Source organism: Plecotus auritus (assembly GCF_963455305.1).
Source record: "Plecotus auritus genome assembly, chromosome: 1".
NCBI lineage: Eukaryota > Metazoa > Chordata > Mammalia > Chiroptera > Vespertilionidae > Plecotus > Plecotus auritus.
The window spans coordinates 172,685,529-172,708,868 of NC_137770.1; the positions used below are offsets into that span (position 1 = coordinate 172,685,529).

At 43.3% G+C, this 23,340-nt stretch overlaps 1 protein-coding gene across 3 annotated transcripts in view; it reads left to right on the forward strand.

The window, feature by feature from the left end:
* The window catches only part of PPA2 (inorganic pyrophosphatase 2), an 84,221-nt gene that overhangs the window by 57,809 nt on the left and 3,072 nt on the right, over positions 1-23,340 (forward strand). For 2 of the 3 annotated variants that reach the window (XM_080666028.1, XM_080666029.1), the window contains 3 exons: positions 4,594-4,721; positions 6,022-6,107; positions 18,370-18,439. In XM_080666028.1, the coding sequence (XP_080522154.1) occupies positions 4,594-4,721; positions 6,022-6,107; positions 18,370-18,439 (284 nt within the window). Of the gene's footprint in view, positions 1-4,593; positions 4,722-6,021; positions 6,108-18,369; positions 18,440-22,046; positions 22,084-23,340 lie in introns of all 3 variants that reach the window. The other variant, XR_013960474.1, reaches the window with a different exon arrangement.

The window sequence follows — 23,340 nt, forward strand, 5'->3', positions numbered from 1 at the left end:
TAATTGTTGATTTTTGTCTTTTTCTCATCTTTAACTATTTTGTTAAAGCCTAATTTGACAATAGGTATTCTTAGCAACCTGTTCTATTAAATTCTTTCAAAACACTCAAATTAATTGTATAGAATCACAATCTCTATTTTGTACTGATAAAATCACTGCCGTATTTACTATTTTATTAACTCTCACAATTATAATTAAGATGCAGTTGGCAGAAATGTTTTGGGAATAAAGACAAGTGGTGTTTGCTAAAGCTGAAACTTAACTGGAGGAAGCAAAGCTTGGGTTTTACTTTAGAATTGTCTACTAGATTCAGCATACAGACTACTGTGGACATCAGTCAGAATATTTTGAAGAAGTCTTTGTTAATCATCCAGGCAATTGATCAAGTAGATCTTGATTAAAAGAGTTTCATTTGTAATTAAAAACAGGAACTGAAATAAACTTAGCTTTTCCTTTCTTATTTGATGTCAGTAAATTAAAAATCATTTATAAACATGTTTATGAAGGGGTCAGAGAGAGAATGGCAGATAGGGTAAGGTATAATGATGAAGTCATAAATTTAAGTTATAGAAACTTATTTATTTGCCTTTCTGATTGCTCACTTTGAGTGGACCAAAAGAAGTTTTTCCCCTTCTGTATAACAAAACAGTGATTTGGAGAAACTCAGTCTTATCTAATTTACAGAATTTTTTTCCACAGAAATAGAGATAGGATGTAGGAAAATGAGCAATAGAACGCTCACCTTGGAATGAAGCTCTTTTAAAAAGATAAGCATAACAATAATCAGAAATTGAAGAGGATGTATTAAATGTTCTGTTGGGGGCATGACAAAGACTTCTGTGACAGGATACGTTGTATAATACTAGAAAGAATTCACTATCTTGAACATCTTCCATCATTTAATCAATAAATAGCAACTACTAGAGGCCCGGTGCATGAAAATTCATGCACTGGAGTGGGGGGTCCCTCAGCCCAGCCTGCGCCCTCTTACAGTCCGGCAGTCCTCAGGGGCAGGAGGTGACCCGGCGATCAGGGAAAGGTGACACCCCATCACACCTCTGCTGCTGCCCCTGCCAGCAGTGCAAGCCTCAGCCAGCCCTAGTTACCTGCACCTCAGGCCGGCCTTGGGCGGCTGGGCAGCTGACATCTGAAGTTTGCCTGCGCCTCGGGCCGGCCCTGGGGGTTGGGAGGCTGAGGGGACTTGGGGAATCCAGAGGCAGGTGCCCTGGCGGGGCTGAGGGGACTGGGCACCACCATCTTGTGGCTGTGGGCGCCACCATTTTTTAGGGCGGGCAGTCAATTAGCATATTCCCTCTTTATTGGCTGTGGGTGCCAATCTTTGCGATGGTGTGAGGGTCAATTAGCATATTCCCTCTTTATTGGCTGTGGGTGCCAATCTTTGCGACGGTGTGAGGGTCAATTAGCATATTCCCTCTTTATTGGCTGTGGGTGCCAATCTTTGCGACGGTGTGAGGGTCAATTAGCATATTCCCTCTTTATTGGCTGTGGGTGCCAATCTTTGCGACGGTGTGAGGGTCAATTAGCATATTCCCTCTTTATTGGCTGTGGGTGCCAATCTTTGCGACGGTGTGAGGGTCAATTAGCATATTCCCTCTTTATTAGATAAGATAATTAATAGAGCAAGTGTAGCCTGTGTTCAGTTTCAAGTGATTCTTTTCCCCCTTCCTTGTAATGTTCCTGCTGTTTGCTCCAGAATTACCTTAGATAGATATATGGCCCATTGGCATATCATAACATTCTAATTTTGAATGCCTTTAGGCAGTATACTCAATCTTCTGTTTGCCATGGTCTCTGCCATGCCTATGGTGTCTGCCTTACCACACTCATTTCACTGAGTGAAACACCTGGCCTCTGGAGGCATGTGTAACTCTTGCTAAACCTTTACATAACAGGCAAAGGCAAGCATAAAAATGTTTACCTTTTCCTGACATGTCTAGTGAGTGAGGATTCCCACAAGGCCTGGATGAGCAAGTCTGAAACCATATGATCTTTAAATAATCCCTGTGCATGGTGTCTTCTTCGGTTTTTAGTTACAACTTTCTAATTTTTCAATACTACCAAGTCTTTGTCATTTGCTATAATATCCTATCTAATAACGAGGGAATAGGCTAATTGACCATCACTCCATCACAAAGATGGCTGCACCCACAGCTGAGGCCAAGTTCCCTTAAGGAGTCTTAACAAACAATCAGTAGGGAACTGAGGCTACACCCTCCCCCGCCCCTGTGGGACTTGACAGGGGACCTCAGGCTGCGCCCCCCACCCAGCAGGGCTTGACAGGGGACCTCAGGCCTTGCCCCCTGCCCCGAGGGACCTCAGGCTGTGACCCCTGCCCCGGCGCCAGGCCAGGGGACCTGCGGTTACGCCCCCCACCCGGCAGAGCTTGATGGGGGACCTCAAGGTGCGCTTCCCACCCTGGTGCTGGGCTAGGGGACCTCAGGATGATACCCACGCCCCAGCGCCAGGCCGGGGGACCTCAGGCGGTGCCCCCCACCAGGTGGGGCTTGACAGAGGACTTCAGGCCGCGCCCCCCACCCTGGCACCATGCCGGGGGACCTCAAGCTGCACCCCCCACCCCAGCATCGGGCCAGGGGACCTGAGGCTGCGGCCCCCTGCCTGGCAGGGTTTGACAGGGGACCTCAGGCCGTGCTCCCCACCCAGCGGGGCTTGACAGGGGACCTCAAGGTGCACCCCCAGTGCTGGGTCGGGGGAACTCAGGCCACACACCCCCGCCCAGCGGGGGTTGACGGGGGACCTGAGGCTGCGCCCCCCTGCCAGTGGGGCTTGACGGGGGCCTGAGGCTGCGCCCCCTGCCCAGCGGGGCTTGACAAGGGTGGGACTGGCCGGGTCTGGATCTAGCCCAGGGGTGGGCAAACTTTTTGACTCGAGGGCCACAATGGGTTCTTAAACTGGACCGGAGGGCCGGAACAAAAGCATGGATGGAGTGTTTGTGTGAACTAATATAAATTCAAAGTAAAGGAGCAGAGGGGAGAGCAAGAGAACCCTCCGCTCTTTCGGCTCCACGGGCCGGATAGAACAGCCAAACGGGCCGGATCCGGCCCGCGGGCCGTAGTTTGCCCATGGCTGATCTAGCCCAATGGGGAGGGGCAGCCGGGTCTGGGTCTCATGCGATTTTGAGGCGCATGTGGGTGGGCGGGGACTTGACTCTGGGTCCCCCTTTTAATGCGCAAGAATTTCGTGCACTGGGCCACTAGTTTGTGTGTGTGTGTGTGTGTGTGTGTGTGTGTGTGTGTGTGTGTGTGTGTATATATACATATATATAATAGAGAAATATGCTAATTAACCGGGATGCTGTAATGGGTTGACGGGACAGGAGGAGGTTGCGCGTGCAGCATTGGGAGTGGGGCAGCAGGGGTCTCCACGCACCCGTGCTGAGGGAGGGCCTGATCAGCAGCGGCTGTGGCTGCTTCAAGGGCTGGAGAGGGAGGCAGGGCCAGACCAGCAGTGGCCACCGCTGCTGTGGGGCCTGGGGAGGGAGGCAGGGCCGGACTGGAGAGTGGGTGGCACCGTGCGATTTGGAACCGTGCGCTGGACTCCTAGTATTATGCATAAATGACTATGCTAAATTAAACCATAGTCTGGTGAAGAGTAAAGGCTTCTAGTTTTACCTAGTTATTCCTCATACTTTTTCCATTGATATTTATTGGAAAGGATATATGTCTTGGGAACCTTTATGGAGGTAGGGGGTCTATTAATACAGTAATATCCAGTTATTTAAAAATTAATGCCCTCGAAATGTAATGGTCAAGCTGTTTATATGGTAACAGAACTTAAAAATAAATCCTGTAAATCATTACAGATTCTGGAATTAAAAAATCTGGACCATCTATGTATCATCCTATTTAAAGTTGCCCTGTCTTCATTCTTTCTTACTCTGCTTTATTTTCCTTCATCATACTTTTTTGCCGCTTAATGTATTATGTGTTCGTTTCTCTGTTTGTTATTTGTTTCTTCCTACTGTGCAAGCCATGAGAGTAGGAACTCGTTTCCATTTACTGTTCTCTTTCACTGTTTAGAACATTATTTGACACATAATGAATGAGAAACTTACTAAATAAGAAACCTTACTTACTAAGAAACCTTTCTTACCCAACGATAGTATGTTCTCTTCTGGGTACTGCCCTCTCCTTTCTATGTTCAGTGTTCCTTTAGCGTAATATTTCTTGAGCACTGATCCTGATGTTGTAACTTTCCCTACTTTAGCCCTCCATTGCCAGCAGGATGACATCACACATAATCTTCTTACTGCATTGCATTTTGTTGTCTGTTTGTCTGTTTCCTTTCATTAGATCTCTGAGCTCCTTGAGGAAAAGAACTTGGCTGTTCTCATCTCCTGTACCTAACACAGTGTCTGAAGATACTCAAGAAGTGTCTGTAGAATGAAGTAGTAATATTCGTGTTGCAAAACCAGAGACCAGAAGTGATAGGACATATGTTGATGATTATGCCTTGTTAGCAGAGTCCCTGTGTTTTCTGGCTCCCTCAGTCCCGCGCTCTATAAGGAATGGATTTTTATTTTTAACAAAAGTCTTCTTGTTTCTTCACTTACAGATATTGATGATGTTCAGAAGTACAAACCAGGTTATTTAGAAGCTACACTTAATTGGTTTAGATTTTATAAGGTGCCAGAGGGAAAACCAGAAAACCAGTTTGCTTTTAATGGAGAATTCAAAAACAAGGTGAAGATGATACTCTTTATTTTAAAACGTACCGTGTAATACCTGTACAATACTTTTTGCACGTTTGGGATTTCTTATATGAATATTGGTATATAGCATGATAGCAAAAATTTTAATAACTTTTATACTTAAGGACATTATTTCATCACTTTTATTAAAAATTTTTTTCAGGAGATCTCTCAGTGAATCAGTAGGCTGGTGAAGATCTCTATCCATCTATTTATCTATAGATATCTCTTTCATCTCAAAAAAATGAGGGATTTCCATGATGAGTCTAATTCTTCAAATTCTTTATGAAGAAAACCCTTCTATTTACTGTTCTGGAGAGGACACAGTTACTTACTATTAGTGTAAATCAATAGGGGCTTGTCTCCTATGTGCTCATTTTACCATGACTGAATCAAGCTGCTAATTTAAGAAAGCATTTGAATTATCTCAGTGTCATAGGATTTTTTAATAGAATACCATAAACTGTCTCTAATATGATGCAAATGGAGAAAATAGGCCAGAGAGTTAAAGTGTAAAGCATGGAATATTTTTTAAAGTTATTACCACTATATGAATTATGCATTATAAACCAACCTTTAAGTGGGTGCTAATAAATAAATTATATTTTATAAGTAAGCCATGTTAATGAAAACTTATTTGCAATAAGGCCCAGCCAGCAAGGCTTAGTAGTTGAACATCGATACCTATGAACTAGGAGGTCACGGTTCAGTTCCGGGTCAGGGCACATGCCCTGGTTGCTGGCTCAATTCCCGGTGGGGGGCGTGCACGAGGCAGCCAGTCAGTGACTCTCTCATCATCGATGTTTCTATCTCTCCCTTTCCATTCTTCTCTGAAATCAATAAAAATATATTTAAATAAATAAAAATAGCATTTACAATAAGTATTTTGCTATACAAGAATTTATTGCTAGACCCCGTATTTTTTTTAAAGAACCTTTATTAAAAGAACCTTTAAGATCTAAGGCTTTTGTATAGGATTATTAAGTATAAATATAAAACTGTGTTCAATAAAACTTTATCTACAAAAACAGGCGGACTGCATATGGCCCCCAGGCCTTAGGTTGCCAACCTCTGATTCCAATTATCCCCATTCCATTCCATTTAATAGATGAAGAAATTAAGATTTAGTGAGATTAAGCAACTTGCCCAAAGTCAAATAGCTGGTTAATAAGGATGCAAGAATTTATACTCAAGTTTGCCTGACTCCTGAGCTCATGTTCTGATAGTGAGTGTAATGTTAGTATGATGTGATGATTGCTATAACTTTTTTTTTTCTTTTGGTTTGGAATTAGGCTTTTGCTCTTGAAGTTATTAAATCTACACATGAATGTTGGAAAGCATTGCTTATGAAGAAGTGTGATGGAGGGTCTATAAATTGGTAAGAATTTGTCATTTTACATTTTGTTATTTTATTATTAATTGGCAATTAATATAATACTACTCAGATCTGATTTTTTTTTAAGGGAGTTGCAATTTTTTTCACTTAAATACTTACAGAGCACCTATTTGGAAGTCATTACTAAGTGCTGGGCACTGTGAAACTAGTAATTGACAACAGAAATGGCAGCAGCCACGGAGCTGGAAAGCCAGGAGGCTAGGGTTGCCTGTGGCGATGGAGGAAGCCAAGCTTCAGAGCCCAGGCCTCTGCTTAAGGCTACAAAGTTTCAATTATAGAAGATACATAAACCCCAACAGAAATGGCTGCCGCCAGGGGAGCGAGCATAAGGCTTGGCTCCGCTCCAGGCTACAAAGTTTCAGTTGTAGAAGATAAATAAACCCCAGATACCAGGGCCTCCGCTTGGGTCGCCAGGGGGCGTGGCCGGCCTGCAAACTACCACAGGCCCCTCACCCAGGCCGCCCATGCCCCAAGGGAACCCCCACCCTGATCCAGGCCACCCTTCAGGGCAAACCAGCTGGCCCCCAACCGTGCACCAGGCCTCTATCCTATCTAAGAAAAGAGTAATATGCAGATTAACCATGACTCCAACACACAAGATGGCTGCCCCCATGTGGTCAAAGATCCTGCCCCCATGTGGACACAAGATCGCCAGCCAGCAGGGGAGGGCTGTTGGGAGGGACCAGGACTGCAAGGGAGGGCAGTTGTGGGTGATCAGGCCAGCTGGGCGGGCAGTTGGGAGGGACCAGGCCTGCAAGGGAGGGCAGTTAGGGGTGACCAGGCCAGCAGAGGAGGGAAGTTGGAGGTGACCAGGCCTGCAGGGGAGGGCAGTTGGGAGGGACCCAGGCCTGCAGGGGAGAGCAGTTGGGGGGGACCAGGCCTGCAAGAGGGCAGTTTGGGGTGACCAAGCCTGCAGGGGAGGGCAGTTAGGGGAAAAGAGGCTGGCAGGGGAGCAGTTAGGCATCAGTCAGGCTGGCAGGGGAGTGGTTAGGGGGTGATCAGGCTGGCAGGCAGAAACGGTTAGGGGCAATCAGGAAGGCAGGCAGGTGAGCAGTTGGGAGCCAGCAGTCCTGGATTGTGAGAGGGATGTCAGACTGCTCAGTGGGATCGGGCTTGAATGGGCAGTCGGACATTCCTTGAGGGGTCCCAGATTGGAGAGGGTGCAGGCTGGGTGAGGGACACCCCCCACCCCGAGCACGAATTTCGTGCACCGGGCCTCTAGTTGTAATATATTGTGCTATGTGGAGTGAAAAAACATTAACAATTTTTCAACATGCAAACATATGGTTATTTTATTTATCTTGTAGCTACCACATCATCCTATATAATAAAAGGTTAATATGCAAATCAACCGAACGGTGGAATGACCAGTCACTATGACACGCACTGACCACCCGGGGGCAGATGCTCAACACAGGGTCTGCCCCCTGGGAGCCACTTGGCCAGAAGCCAAGGTCATGGCTTATGAGCATAGAGGCAGTGGCAGGAGCCTCTCCCGCTAACACTGCAGCACTAAGGATGTCCGACTGCTGGCTTAGGCCTGCTCCCTGTGGGGTCATCCCCCAAGGGCTCCCGGTCTGTGAGAGGGCGCAGGCTGGGCTGAGGGACACCCCCCTACCCCCGGCCCCGAGAGCACGAATTTCATGCACTGGGCCTCTAGTTTCTTAGTAAGAACAAAAAAGCCTTCTTACCCAACAAGATCTGGATCATTAGCTGATGGATTCAGAGGAATCAAACAATAGTAACATATATAACTCAGTTATTTATTTTACTTTAAAACTTTTAAATGTACATTTATTCACCTATCCCTGGATATAAGGCTAAGACCTTTTCTGTATCGATTCCATATAGATTACATATATATACTAGAGGCCTGGTGCATGAAATTCGTGCACGGTGCGGGGGGGATGGTCCCCTCAGCCCAGCCTGCACCCTCTCCAATCCGGGACCCCTTGGGGGATGTCCAGCTGCTGGTTTAGGCCAGATCCTGGAGATTGGGCCTAAACTGGCAGTCAGACATCCCTCTCACAATCCTGGACCGCTGGCTCCTAATCGCTCACCTGCGTGCCTGGTCACCCCTAACTGCCCCCCTGCCCCCCGCTGGCCTGATCGCCCCCAACTGCCCCCCCCTGCCGGCCTGGTCACCCCCACCTGCCCCCCCCACCACTGGCCTGGTCACCCCATGCAGCCTGCTGTTCAGTCGTTTGGTTGTCCCTCATTAACCCCTCTGCTGGCCTGGTCATAGGCAGCCATCTTGTGAGGGCATGAGGGTCAATTTGCATATTACCTCTTTATTATATAGGATTCTAACGCAATGTATAATAGAAAATAAAGATCAGATCCTATAACCCTTAAACTCCTTACAATGAAAAACCCTTATAGTTTTGAAGGTTGTGTTTTTTTTCCTTTAGAGTTGCCTTATCCCACACCTGATTTTGCCATCAAGTTTTTTTTTTATAGCAATTCATTTTTATTCAGGCTTTTTAGAGCCCCAATAGTGTTTACAGCCTCAGAAGTTTTAGAGCCTTAGAGTCTACTTTAGTGTTCATAGAAACAGTTCTCTTTCCACACTCCCTTCATCTATGAGCATAATTACTGCTCAAATTATGAAATAATAGCAACCAAGACAACAGACAAATAAGTTTGAGAACAAAAACAACTGACTGTTGGTGAGCCTAACTGTGGGAAGCAACATGACGTCCTCAAGAGTAGATATTGCCCCACTTCATTGTTCCCTTCTCTGAACCAGGAGGAATTGGAAAACCATTCTCTTTCAGCCAATACTGACTGGGGGTCTGCTGCCAGGTGCTGTCCTGATACCAGGATTACTGCTGTGAATACAATCAACAGTCCCTGCTCTTTTGCAGCATAGAGCCTGGAATCAAGAGACATTGGAGCAATCGTTAGAATAAGTCAGATGAAGGAAAGAAATAGTCTCAAGGAATATTTTATCCAGGTTGTCAAGAGGCTCATCCTACCTGTGGCACAAATGTTTAGGCATTATAGCTTCAGATTCTATTTCTCGTGCAGGCTAATGTAACACCCTCAATTCCAATATCCTCCTCCCCGTTTTCTTATCTCTTGTGCAGACTACTCTCTCTTTTTTTCAGCATATTCTTAAAATTTAGGTAATTTTTTCTAATTTAGTTAGTGTAATTTATTAACATCAAAATCTTCCAGTCCTGACTATCCTAGTAACTGGTAGACTGAGTTAGTCTTCATGGTCAGGTACTCAAAGTCAGCTATTAATGTGATGAGCTAAAAGAAGGGATCTCTAATTGTCTGAAGAGGTATTTGCTTGCTCTTCACTTCCTTACTTAATCTCCTTGCTAATCATACTTTCTGACCAGCTCCTGCAGTCCTTGAGGGACTTGTGTTTTTCCCAGGCTTCCTCAGCTACACCGCTAGAGACCATCGCTTTGGTTAGCTTTTCTACTGCTTGATATCATTCCTTCTGTGCTGATTCTAATTATTTTCATTCTGAGGGTGACTATTTCTAAGCTCTGGCATTATTTTGCTCTAACTTTTGGAAATGATTAGGATTACATTAGTAAGAGTTGACATTTACTGAACTCTACTATCTTCCAGGTTCTATGTGTTTTATATGTGTTATTTCATTAATACTCACCAGAACCCTATTACATCTCCATTTTTCCCATGAGGAATTGAAACCACAGAGATTGAATTGTCTAAGGTCACACTGGGTGGTGGAGCCAGGATTTAAGCCAGATTCCAAGTCTGTTTACTTAACAGCTAGAGTATGCCTCTACCATTTTATTTTATTATTATTTCTTATATATTTTTATTGATTTCAGAGAGAAAGGGAGAGGGAAAGAGAGATAGAAACATCAATGATGAGAGAGAATCATTGATTGGCTGCCTCCTGCATGCTCCCTGTTGGGGATCGAGCCCACAACCCAGGCATGTGCCCTGACCAGGAATCCAACTGTGACCTCCTGGTTCATAGGTTGATGCTCAACCACTGAGCCACCTCAATCAGGCTACCTGTACCATTTTAAAGAATACAACAAAATAAGTTTTGTTGGCTTAAAAATTATCAGGCCATACATTCTAGATATAAATTATATGTGTCTAGTCAGCCGTGGGCAAACCCGTTCGGCTGTTCTATCCGGCCCGCGGAACCGAAAGAGCGGAGGGTTCTCTTGTTCTCCCCTCCGCTCCTTTACTTTGAATTTATATTAGTTCACACAAACACTCCATCCATGCTTTTGTTCCGGCCTTCCGGTCCAGTTTAAGAACCCATTGTGGCCCTCGAGTCAAAAAGTTTGCCCACCCCTGGTCTAGGTCATTTAAAGACAAAATCTTTGGAATTTTAACTCATTTTTTATTTTTATCACTACTTGACTTATAAAATATATTCAGAGTTGTTACATTTTTATATTCTTTGTTTTTAATGAATAAATTACCTCTCTCTCTTGGTTCCTTAAATGTACTGTCTCCTCTTCCCTTTTTAACCTGTTTTCCCCACTTCGTTAAGTTTAGGTTCACATTATTTATCATTGCAGTTCTCTACACAATACACAGTCCATCAAAATTGCCTAGGGAAACTGAGAAAACTTAACTGCATTGAATTAGGACCTCTAAGCCTTTATATGTTTTTAAAGCCCCTAATGAGCCTCTGTGTGTATGTGAACCATAAAATACGAACTTTCTCCAGAAGAACACACAAGGCTTTTCAAGATTGGGCCCCTGTCTGGTCTCACTTTCCATCATTTCATGCCTCTTATTTCCTACTAGAGGCCCGGTGCACGAAATTTGTGCACGGGGGCGGGATGTCCCTCAGCCCAGCCTGCACCCTCTCCAATCTGGGACCCCTCGGGGGATGTCCGACTGCCCGTTTAGGCCCGATCCCAACGGGCAGTAGGACATCCCTCTCATAATCCAGGACTGCTGGCTCCCAACTGCTCACCTGCCTGCCTTCCTGATTGCCCCTAACCGTTTCTGCCTGCCAGCCTGATCACCCCCTAACCACTCCCCTGCCAGCATGATTGATGCCTAACTGCTCCCCTGCCAGCCTCTTTTCCCCTAACTGCCCTCCCCTGCAGGCCTGGTCACCCCTAACTGCCCTCACCTGCAGGCCTGGTTCCCCCCCCCCCAACTGCTCTCCCCTGCAGGCCTGGGTCCCCCCCAACTGCCCTCCCCTGTGGGCCTGGTCACCCCTAACTGCCCTGCCCTGCAGGCCTGGTCCCCCAAACTGCTCTCCCCTGCAGGCCTGGGTCCCTCCCAACTGCCTTTCCCTGCAGGCCTGGTCGCCCCCAACTTCCCTCCTTTGCCGGCTTGGTCACCCCTAACTGCCCTCCCCTGCAGGCTTGTTCACCCCCAACTGCCCTCCCTTGCAGTCCTGGTCCCTCCCTACTGCTCTCCCCTGTTGGCCATCTTGTGGTGGCCATCTTGTGTCCACATGGGGGCAGGATCTTTGACCACTTGGGGGCAGCCATCTTGTGTGTTGAAGTGATGGTCAATGTGCATATTACTCTTTTATTAGATAGGATAGAGGCCTGGTGCACAGGTGGGGGCCAGCTGGTTTGCCCTGAAGGGTGTCCCAGATCAGGGTGAGGGTTCCCTTGGGGTGTGGGGCAGCCTGGGTGAGGGGCCTGTGGTGGTTTGCAGGCCGGCCATGCCCCCTGGCGACCCAAGCGGAGGCCCTGGTACCTGGGATTTATTTATCTTCTACAATTGAAACTTTGTAGCCTGGAGCGGAGCCAAGCCTTATGCTCGCTCCCTGGCGGCAGCCATTTCTGTTGGGGTTTATGTATCTTCTATAATTGAAACTTTGTAGCCTTAAGCAGAGGCCTGGGCTGGCCAGGGTGTGTGGAAAGCTTGGCTTCCTCCATTGTCGTGGGCAACCCTAGCCTCCTGGTCTTTCCAGCTCCGTGGCTGCCGCCATTTCTGTTTGGGTTTATGTATCTTCTATCATTGAAACTTTGTAGCATTGAGTGGAGGCCTAGGCCGGCAAGGGCTGGCGGAAAGCTTGGCTTCCTCCATTGCTGGGGAAACCCAAGCCTCCCTCCTGCTCTCTGTGGCCATAGCCATCTTGATTGGGTTTATTTGCATATTCCCTCCTGATTGGCTGGTGGGCGTGGCTTGTGGGTATAGTGGAGTGATGGTTAATTTGCATATTACTCTTTTATTAGATAGTATTTCCAACAACTGAGAACTGCTTGTCACTGCTCATGTACACCATGGTTATTGACCTCTAGGCGGTGACTCTGTTTCTTTTGCCATTGATTGTCTTCTTATTTTGTGAACTGCCTAACTTCCTCATTTTTTAAGACTTATCTTTGACTGCATCTTCTCTAGGAAACTTTCCCTTATAGAAGCCCCAATGCTAGCTAAGGTGCCAGTACACTCAGTATTCCCTCTGTGTGTTTCTATCATTGCATTTATCACAGTGTTTAACTGCAATAGCCCCCCGCCCCCCTTATTTGTGGTTTTGCTTTCCTCGGTTTCAGTTACCTGCAGTCAACTGTGGTCTGAGATATTAATGGAAAATTCCAGAAAAATAATTATAAGTTTTAAATCAACACTGTTATTAGTAGTGTGATGAAATCTCGCATTGTCCTGATCCAGCCCAGGATGTGAATTATCCCTTTTTCCAGTGTATCCACACTATATACTCTCCTCACCCATTAGTTACTTAGTAGTTATCAGAAATGAGAGACCATATTCACATACCTTTATTTTAGAGTACTAGGTGTACCAGTTAATAATGGGGATTTTGTAATCAAAGAAAACAAGATAATTTCAAGAGAAACATCAAAAATGCTTTATTCAAAGTAATGTCTGTCGCCAGGTACACATTTCCCCCGTCCTTCAGGTAATTTGTGGATACCGTCCCAATAGACCTTTTCTTGTTTTGAGGCAAACCATTCAGAGACCCAATTTTCCACTTCTTCGTACATTTTTAAGTGCTGCTCAGAAAGTGCGTGTGCCATCTGTCGGAACAAGTGGTATTCTGAAGGAGCAAGGTCTGGTGAATACAGCGAGTGGGTTAACACTTCCCAGGCAAGATCTATTAACGTGTCTTTAACTGGTTTTGAAGTGTGTGATGGTGCGTTATCATGAAGCAAAATTACTTTGCTGTGTCTTCTGGAACATTCTGGTCATTTCACGATCAAAGCATGGTTCACATCGATTATTTGTTGTCGGTAGCGGTCAGTATTAATGGTTTCACCTGGTTTTAGAAACTCATAATACACCACACCTTCCTGATCCCACCAAACGCAGAGCATTGTGTTCTTCCCAAAGCAGTTTGGCCTTGCAGTCGATGTTGATGGTTGACCTGGATCAACCCATGATTTTGTGCATTTGGGATTCTCAAAATAAATCCACTTTTCATTGCCAGTCACAATTCGATGCAAAAAAGACTCTCTTTCGTGCCACTGAAGCAACATTTTACTGATGACTTTTCGATTTTCCATTTGTCTTTCGTTCAGTTGATGTGGCTCCCATTTTCCTTCCTTTAAAATCTTTCCCATTGCTTGTAAATGATCAGAAATTGTTTGCTGAGCAACGTTTAATCTTTCTGCAAGTTGTTTTTTACTTTGACATGCATCTTCATCCAATAATGCTTGTAATTGTTGGTCTTCAAACTTTTTCAGTTGACCTGGACATTCTTTGTCTTTCACATCGAAATCATCACTTTTAAAGTGTTTAAACCAGCGTTCACAAATATCTTGAGATGGAGCATGTCCATCATAAGCTTCCTGAAGTATATGATAACTTTCAGCAGCACTTTCCTTCAAAATAAAGTAATGAATTAAAACTTCCCGCAAATGCTCTTTTTTTTTTTTTTGGCATGAAATTTGACATTTTTAAGCGTAAAAATATCTATGATGTTAACACTTTCAGCAAATTTGACATATGAAGTTTTGAAGCTTGCTGTCAATACAACAAAATAGCATACATATCAAATCGCATATATATCAACATATGTGTAACGCCATCTATTGAAAAAAATCCGCATTAGTAACTGGTACACCTACTATATGTTAGATTCGAGTATATGTTATAATTGTTCTGCTTTATTTCTAGTTAGTGTTAATTTCTCATTTAATTTATAGGTATGTATGTATAGGAAAAAACATAGTGTATAGCGTGTTCAATTCTGTCCGTGGTTTCAGGCACCCACTGGGGGTCTTGGGACATATCCCCTGCAGATAAGGGGGGACTGCTGTACTTTGTTTGTGAATTTGTGTCCTCTAGAAGTTCCTTGAAAGCAAATGGATAAAGCTGCCTTAACCATCTTTATTTCTCACCTGACATTAATAAATCCCCTTGGAGGTAAACTGTTGAATAATATTTTAAAGCCAACAAATATTTGTTGTGTTTTTAATCTAGTAGTGACTCGTCTGTTTCCAGGAGTGCTGCATTTATTAAATTCTTTCATTGGTATTTTGAGTAATTACCTTATTCACAATAAGTTTTGTTATTTTTATTATTTTGGTCCCACTGTTTAATGTTTACTCTGAAAGCGACATATTCTTTTAACAGAAAGAATTTCATTATTTCTCTTTTTACCTAAAATAAATTTAAACTCCTTTGTAGGAGAAACAGGATTTTTTTGCCATTCGGGTTTAATCTTCAATGCCTCCTACCCTCTCTTCAGCCACAGTTTATTTATCTATCTCATTTTCAAGAAATCTGAAGTGTACTATTCTTTTTACCAGTTTGTTTTATTTCACTAAAGATTATTTGTTGTGATGCAGTTTTTCAAGTTTTGATTGCTTCTCAAATGTCCTTCTAGTTGCAAAACTGCTTTAATTCAGTTATCATTTTTGTACTCATAAATTATTTTGTATTGCAACTACTCTCCTGTTTAATATGTTCCAGTATTGTCCAAATTATCTTTGAAAAATACAAATGTGATTGTCATTTTTATTCTTAAAAACTTCATGTGGTTCCTTCCCATCGATGACAGAATATGACCCAGCTCTCCCACACATTAAACGTGTCAAAACCTACTTGACCAGCCTCATGTCTGTCCCCTTTCATCTCACTGTCTTTCCTCCATGAAAGCCTGCTCATTCTTCAAGATGTAGTTTAGATGTCACCTCTGCAAAGAATTTTTTTTTTTCTGGCCAGAATTAACTGTTCTCTCACCTGGGCTCTTACATCACCTGAGCTGTACACACCCCTCTGAAGAACTTGGGGCAGTGTATTATTTTTTTCTTTTTTATGCTCTAAATTGAGTTTGAACCTTAGCACTTAATGACAGGACTTGACTGGTAGTTTATGCTTACTGAATGAAAAAAAAAATGTATCCAAATTGTTTAGGTCTTAAATTTGTTTCTTTTTACCTTTACAGAGGGAGGTGTATTTGATCTTATACAGATGGCTCCAATTCTTTTAACTTTGTGTAGATTTACTGCAGTGTCACTTCTACAAACTCGGGAGGTTATAGTCCAAAAACATTGTCATTCTCCTCTCTTCTCTTCCCTCCCTGCCTCCCTCCCTTCCTCCCTCCCTCCCTCCTTCTCTCCTTCTCTCCCTCTCTCCCTGTCTCTCCTATTTCCTTGACTACTTTGCTGTAGAATGAAAAGCCTGGGCAAATCTATATCCTGGACCTGTCTTTGAGGATTCTCATGAGTTTGAGCCTTTGTCTGATTTGAGATGGTCTTGAAAAAAAAATTTCTCTTTACTAATGTTCTATATTGCTGGCCGTAAATTTCATCTTTTATGTGTCTGTTCATTATTTGCAGGTAATTTCTTTTTCTATTTTTATTTAATCAATTATTTTTGCCCTATTATATATCTACTAATATGCCTTTTATTATTTTTAAATGCAATTTGGGCTTGTTGTACATAGCATTTTTGGTATTGCTCGTCTGTTGCTTTAATGTCATGTCTGCTTATTTTGGTAAGCGAGATTGTATATGGGCTATATAATGTTTATAAATTTACAGCAGAATATTTGGTATCTTATTATAAAAAGGGAAGCAGCATATTCTTTGTAGTCATATTTAATCTTATTTGTAGTAGACACTATCAGCTTAGTCATCTTTCCATTAAATGATTTTTCTGCTTCTCTTGTAGGCCATGGTCAGATTTGAGAGCTAAAATGTTTCCTAAATATTGTCAGCTCCATAGGGGCTCTGTAGTTCAATAGGAGCTTTGTATCCTCAGCATCTATAGATGGTTTTGTTTTTATGTTAGAAACATTGTACATAGTATTTACCATACACCATGGTTTCTTCAGAGGACTAGCACTTAAGACTGCAATGTCTAATTTTTTGCCTTATTGTTCTTTTTAAATTTAGTTTTAACTTTCTTTACGGAAACATCTGACTTATAAGGCTTTACCTTTTTCTATTTTTAAATAAACATGGGATGTAGAGAAGAAATAGTCTTAAAGATGATAATGCCAACTTTCATCAATTTTATCTATGTCAATAATGAAAATAAATCCCGCATCTTGAGTCTGGGTAGAAAGCAAACTGACTAGTTAGTATAATTGTTATACCCAATGTCTGATTATAGACAGATGTAGTTTAGATAGATAGATAGATAGATAGATAGATGATAGATAGATAGATAGATAGATAGATAGATAGATCTTATATATATCCTGACATATTTCACAAACGGTTGTGAAAATTAATTTGATAATGTATATACCGTAGATTCACTTGAGGGCGCGCGCACGTGTGTGTGTGTGTGTGTGTGTGTGTGTGTGTGTGTGTGTGTGTTTCATCTATTATTTGTCTCCTTTAGGAATCTGCTAATCACTTTTTCCTTATATTTTACTAGGGGCCCAGTGCATGAAATTCGTGCACAGGGATGTGTGTCCCTCAGCCCAGCCTGCACCCTCTCCAATCTGGGACCTCTCGAGGGATATCCGACTGCCCATTTAGGCCCGATCCCGGTAGAATCAGGCATAAATGGGGAGCTGGACATCCCTCTCACAATCCAGGACTGCTCACTTGCCTGCCTTCCTGATTGCCCCTAACCACTTCTGCCTGCCAGCCTAATCACTCCCCTGCCAGCCTGATTGCCCCCAACTGCCCTCCCCTGCAGGCTTGGTCCCACCCAACTGCTCCATCCTGGGTCCCCCTCAACTGCCCTTCCCTGCAGGCCCGGTCGCCCCAACTTCCCTCCTCTGCCGGCCTGGTCACCCCTAACTGCCCTCCCCTGCAGGCTTGATTGCCCCCAACTGCCCTCCCTTGCAGGCCTGGTCCCTCCCAACTGCCCTCCCCTGCTCACCATCTTGTGGCAGCCATCTTGTGTGTTGGAGTGATGGTCAATTTGCATATTACTCTTTTATTAGATAGGATTTTTTGTGGTTTTTAAAAAATATATTTGTGTTGATTTCAGAGAGGAAGGGAGAGTGAGAGAGAGATAGAAACATTAATGATGAGAAAGAATCATTGATTGGCTGCCTCCTACATGTCCCACACTGGGGATGGAACCTGCAACCCAGGCATGTGCCCTGACCAGAATTGAAGCATGACTGCTTAGGTCATAGGTTGAAGCTCAACCACTGAGCCATGCCGGCTGGGCTTTCCTTCTGTTTTAAAAATTAATTGGGCTTTAACCATATCGCCTCTTTCTATATCCATTTTAATCTGGTATTTTTGATGAAATTATGTTTGAGAGGAATGATGCCTTTGCTTTGATGCAGGAGGTAGGACAAGGTACTGGGTGTCTTGCTGCATTGAAAGCATGGTGTTCCCATTGTGTGGAGAAGCTTTGACTCTATAGAGCCATTATTGATCATGTAAGGAGCTGGTGTCTTATGCCTTACCAAACTTCCTTACTTGTGAGAAAACCAAGTTTTCATAGTCATGTGATTTTCTCTCACCACTCGTAGCTTAATCTTCCATACCTTCCTTTCAGTGGCCAATTAGTGTTTATCTCCTCAGTTAGAGAAAATTTGTCCTTATAGTCATCATTCTGTGGGTCAAATTTTTTTTCTTTACTTCAGTAAAGGTGAAGTGTAGTTTTAGCTTAGCCTTTTATATATAACAGGATACAGTTGAAATTTGTATACTTCCGTATAATTTTATTTTGAATTCTGGAGTGTGAAGTGCTGCAGAGCACTTTTATTTATAACCTTGCCTGAAATAATGTACAAGAATCTACATTTGTCCTACTTTATATTCATTCAGGTCCTTTTCACCAGCTAGAATCATACTGTCATGTGGAATATTTGGGCTTGGTTTTCTTTTGGGTAATTGCTCCTTTTTTATCCTGTGTAATAAAAACATTCTCGTCTCATTTGCAGCACAAATGTGAAGATATGTGATAGTCCTTTCCATTGCACTCAAGAGAAAGCAAGATCATTAGTTGAATCGGTAAGGGAAAATGTCCTTTAATCTTACGTCATAAGGAAGTCTATAACGTTCAAAAATAACACTAAAATCTATTATTCCAATCCAGGGAATTTAAATCAAAACCTTGTAGTTGAATTACTAAGTTTTCTTTTCTAAAGTACATTAACCATTTAATTTCAGATGTTGCTCTTTTTCTTAACATCACCAGTTTATTGTGTGTATTCATTGTTCTCCTCTGTGCAGTTCTGTTCCCATGAGTTTCCCACCAGTCGGTGGCGAAAGTGCAACTGCCTGCTGGTACAGGTGCATTTTGGCTCAAGAAAAATGAAATAAATAAGATCCTTTTAATCCATTTCATTTGGCTATCTCACAAGCTTTCTACTTCCTAGCTAAGAATATATCCTTGGATATTTACGTCCTACTGGTTTTGTTGCCTGGAAACAACTGAATTTATTAACAAATTGGTACTTATATTGGTGCTTTAATTTTTAAAATAGAATGGAAGCTTGGCCAGCATGGCTCAATGGTTGATCATCGAACTATGAACCAGGAGGTCACTGTTTGGTCCGGTCAGGGCACATGCCCGGGGTTGTGGGTTCGATCCCCAGTGTGGGGCGTGTAGGAGGCAGCCGACCAATGATTCTCTCTCATTGATTTTCTAAATAAGAAAATTCATATTCAGATAATCAAGTCATATTGCTATATAGTGTTTTTAGGAATGATCTTAGGCTACAAATACCATTTATAAATTAAGTTTTTGACAAATAACTCTTTATGAGGTAGGAAACTAGTGAATTTAGATATTTACTTCAGGAACAACAGACATCTTTGCTTACTATGGCTGCTTCAGATTTTTTTTCTCCACTAATTCATCGAGTATTTGATTAGTGCCTGTTACGTGTGGTGAGATTCTAGGTGCTGGGGATGCAGTACTAAGGAAAAGATATAAACATTCTGCCCTTGGGTAGAATGTTAGCTATTCCAGTTGGGGAGATGGATGGTTATTAAATACACAAGTAAAATACGTAGTGTCTTGAAGGGTTATTGAAAAGGAGTCAGGGACAGCCTCACTGAGGAGAGGGCTACCATGAGACAAGATTCTTAGAAGGGAAGGGAAGGAGCCAAGTGTCTGTGAAGGAACAGCATTCCAGGCCACAGTCCCAAAGGCCATGAGGCAAGAGGATGCCTGGCGTGTCCTAGAAATACCTGAGAACTACAGTGACTGTGGATTGAGCCCGAAACCCAGGCATGTGCCCTGACCGGGAATCGAACTGACCTCCTGGTTCATAGGTCGACGAAGCCATCCTCTTGAAAAAAAATTGGAGGACTTGGATATGACTTAGATAATTAGATATGGGGAACAAGGTTAGAATTCAGGAATATTAATATCCAGCTTTAATTACATGGTTTGGTAACTTTGTTGTGCTTCCTAATAATGAAGAGAGTGCTTGCTGATTTTTCACTGAGAATTCTACAGTAGAAAAACAAAATCCAGAGGGTTATTGGAATTTGTTTACAAATATAGATGTTTGAATTGATATCCTAATATATAAAAACCCAGGGTCCGTAACGACCAACCGAAGGCTCGACTGAACACCAGAAGTCAGTCCTGCAGTCAGTGGGGGTGTGGCGACCCAACACTGACTGCCAAGGTGGCTGCGGATCAGGCCCGGAGAGAGGCCTGAAGAGAGAGGCAGGGTCTGATCCACAGCCTCTGTGGCAGCTATTGATCAGCCATTGCCTCTCTCTTTCTCTCTGGGCTTCACCAGCAGCCGTGCCTCTGTTTCTCTCTGGGCCTCCATGGCGGCTGCTGATCAGACCTGGAGATAGGCCCAGAGATGCTGACTGGCATAGAAACCGACCAATCAGAACCAAATCTGGGTAAACTGTGAGGAGCCAATGGCTACCTAGGAGGCGGAGCTTTTGACGCTGACTGGCATAGAAACCGACCAATCAGAACCTAATTGGCAGGCAGGGGAGGGCAGTTGGGGGCAACATCAGGCCTGCCAGAGAGGGCAGTTGGGGGTGAGATCAGGCTGGCAAGGGAGGGCCATTGGGGGTGAGATCAGGCCAGCAGGGGAGAGCAGTTGGAGGCGAGATCAGGAGAGCAGGGAGGGCAGTTGGGGGCGATCAGGCAGGTAGGCGGAGGCAGTTAGGGGCAATCAGGCCGGCCAGCAGAGGGGTTAGGGGCAATCAGGCAGTCAGGCAGGTGAGCGGTTAGGAGCCAACGGTCCCAGATTGTGAGAGGGATGTCTGACTGCCTGCAGGCGGACATCCCCCAAAGGGTTCCCGATTGCAGGCTGGGCTGAGGGAACCCTCCCCCCGACTTGGTGCATGAATTTCGTGCACCGGGCCACTAGTCCTTTATAATAAAAGCCTAATATGCTAAGTGTCCAGTCGGCCAGTTGGCCATTCAACCAGTCAAAGCATAATATGCATTACCACTCAAAGATGGGCAAAGGAAATGAAAATAAAATCAATAGCTAATAGCTAATTATATTTTTTATTGAAAAAGTTGATTAAACTTACAGTCTTAAAATACTTTCTCATTTTGTGTATGGATAACTAAGAAAATGCTTGTAGGAAGCTGGTGGGATTGTTCGAAGGAGAGACACTAAATACATAGCATTTGTATTAATTTAAAATACAGTTCGTGCCTGGATAAGGGACTGAGGCCAGCATAAGCTTTCTTTGGTTGATAAAAGAAAGAGGAATACTTTGGTAAGGAGTACTCTAGATTTGTTTTAAAGAAATGAAAGATAGGAATATTTGTGGTAAGTATTTTTTAGAGTGGGAAAAGGGGAGGAGATAGCATTTTTAGAATGAGGATATAAAATAACACTATTTTGTGGAGAATTTCTTAGATGAGGAGAGGGTGCCCACATTCTTTACCTACTGAGAAATAGAAGTAACTGAAAATCCTGTCTTTGTTTCTCACAGGGAAAATATAATAGTGGTGGTCCTGAGGGTGAGAGTTGGGATTGAGGCACTTTTAGACGCCACTCTGTGCATTTCTTTGTTCTTCCAGTTTCTACAAGCAAGTGTCACCCTTGTTACTTTAAAAGTCTGGAAGTCATTGGTAGTTAAATAGCTGATGTTTGTCATGATCTCATGTTGATATTTTAAATATAAATCCTGGTCTCTCTTTTGGCATATGCTAATATGGAAAAATGTATAAAAAATAAATTACCTCCAAACTTTAATAGTTTACTACCTCTGAGTGTTAGACTTACCTATGATGTTTGTTTTCTTTTATATAAGGCTTTGTACATTCTGAATATATTCTATCAACCAAGAAATACATTTTCAGAATGAAAAAATTAAAATAATCTGGAAATTATTTTTAAATAACGTTTAATGGTAACTGTCTTAGGTAGAGTAGTTTGTTCATTTCTTTTCTGTAACACTCTGTAGGTTAATGAGAAGCTGCTCAGTTATTCTGTTTTATATGCCATACATTTTCTTCCTCTGAAATGTTTGCAGCTCCAGCAAGAAGCAGCTGCTGATTTTAAACAGGAAATCTAAACAGCTAACTTTTTAACAATCTTTGTAATATGTGTCCTACACAATTTGAAGAGCATAACAATTTCAAAGAACAGGCAAGTTACTCTGTTTATATTCTGTTTAGAAAACCAGAGTCATTGCATCCTAAAGGCCTAATCTCAGTGAGTATAATTTCATGTTGTAGAGTTCCTCTCACACCCAGATTCATTTCAGTTCTACCACCCTCAAAACCAGCTATGGTTAAGCATTTTCGCCATGCTAAGAAACTGAATAGAATTTTTCTTGTTGTTTTTTTTTTAAGTACTTGGGAAAATGTCAAGTGCTTTATATTTTACATAAAATTTGTACAGAGGTCTTTATTTACATTGTTACCTCATCCTTTTCTATGACAGAAAAAAACAAAGCATATTTGATTAGGGTTGTTTTTAAATAGAGTTGAAGGAAAAATAACTTTAACCAATTATGATTTTGGGGAGGGCAATGTATTAGTTAGGGTTCTCCAGAGAACTAGTCAGTAGTATGTGTGTGTGTGTGTGTGTGTGTGGAGAGAGGAGAGAGAGAGATAGAGATAGAGATAGAGAGATAGAGAGAGAGAGAGAGAGAGAGAGAGAGAGAGGATATAAAGATAGCAGAGGCTTGGGAAATCCAAAAACTGCAGGGTGGGCTGGCAGGCCAAAAACCCAATGGTACAGATAAAGTCCAAAGGCATTTTGCTGGAGAATTTTCTCTTGCTTAGGGAAACTGGTCTTTTTGTTCTATTCGGGCCCTCAACTGATTGGGTGAGACCCACCCATCCAGTGGAGGGCAATCCGCTTTACCCTGAGTTCACCAATTTAAATGTTAATCTCACTCCAAGGTGACACATTCACTATGATAGGGAATGTTTTAATATTGCTGAAATTTAACCGTTTTTCCTGCTGACTTGTTCTTATTCAGTACTGCCCTTAGACCTAGAGGATCTTACTTTGGCCCTCATCCAATCCTGTCCCTCCCCGCAGGGCAAGACCAAGGGACCAAAGTTGTGCCTTCACTGGCAGCCCAAGCCCCCCATTCTAGACAGCCTACTGGCTACTCAAGACTCTAGAATTCTTTGCCCAGACAGCTGCAGGCCCGTTTTCAGAGTCTGTGTGGGCATCTACCCAAATTCACACTCATTACTTTGTGGACTGTGTGCTCACTGTTACTTCTGCAGGGGTCGGGGTGGCCATGGCAGGTAGGGGTTGCATAGATGTGTGGGCTGGAATTTCCACTTTTGTGCAGGTGAGGCCTCCAATGCAGAACGGAGCCTGGGGTGGGAGGAGACGTGGGGCAGGGTAAGGGCCGTGTGCCTCTTCTCACGCTGCCATCCTCAGGCAGTCTCTGAGGCATCCAGATGCTAAAGGAGAGCTCCCAAGTCGTTACAAAGGTATCTTTACAAG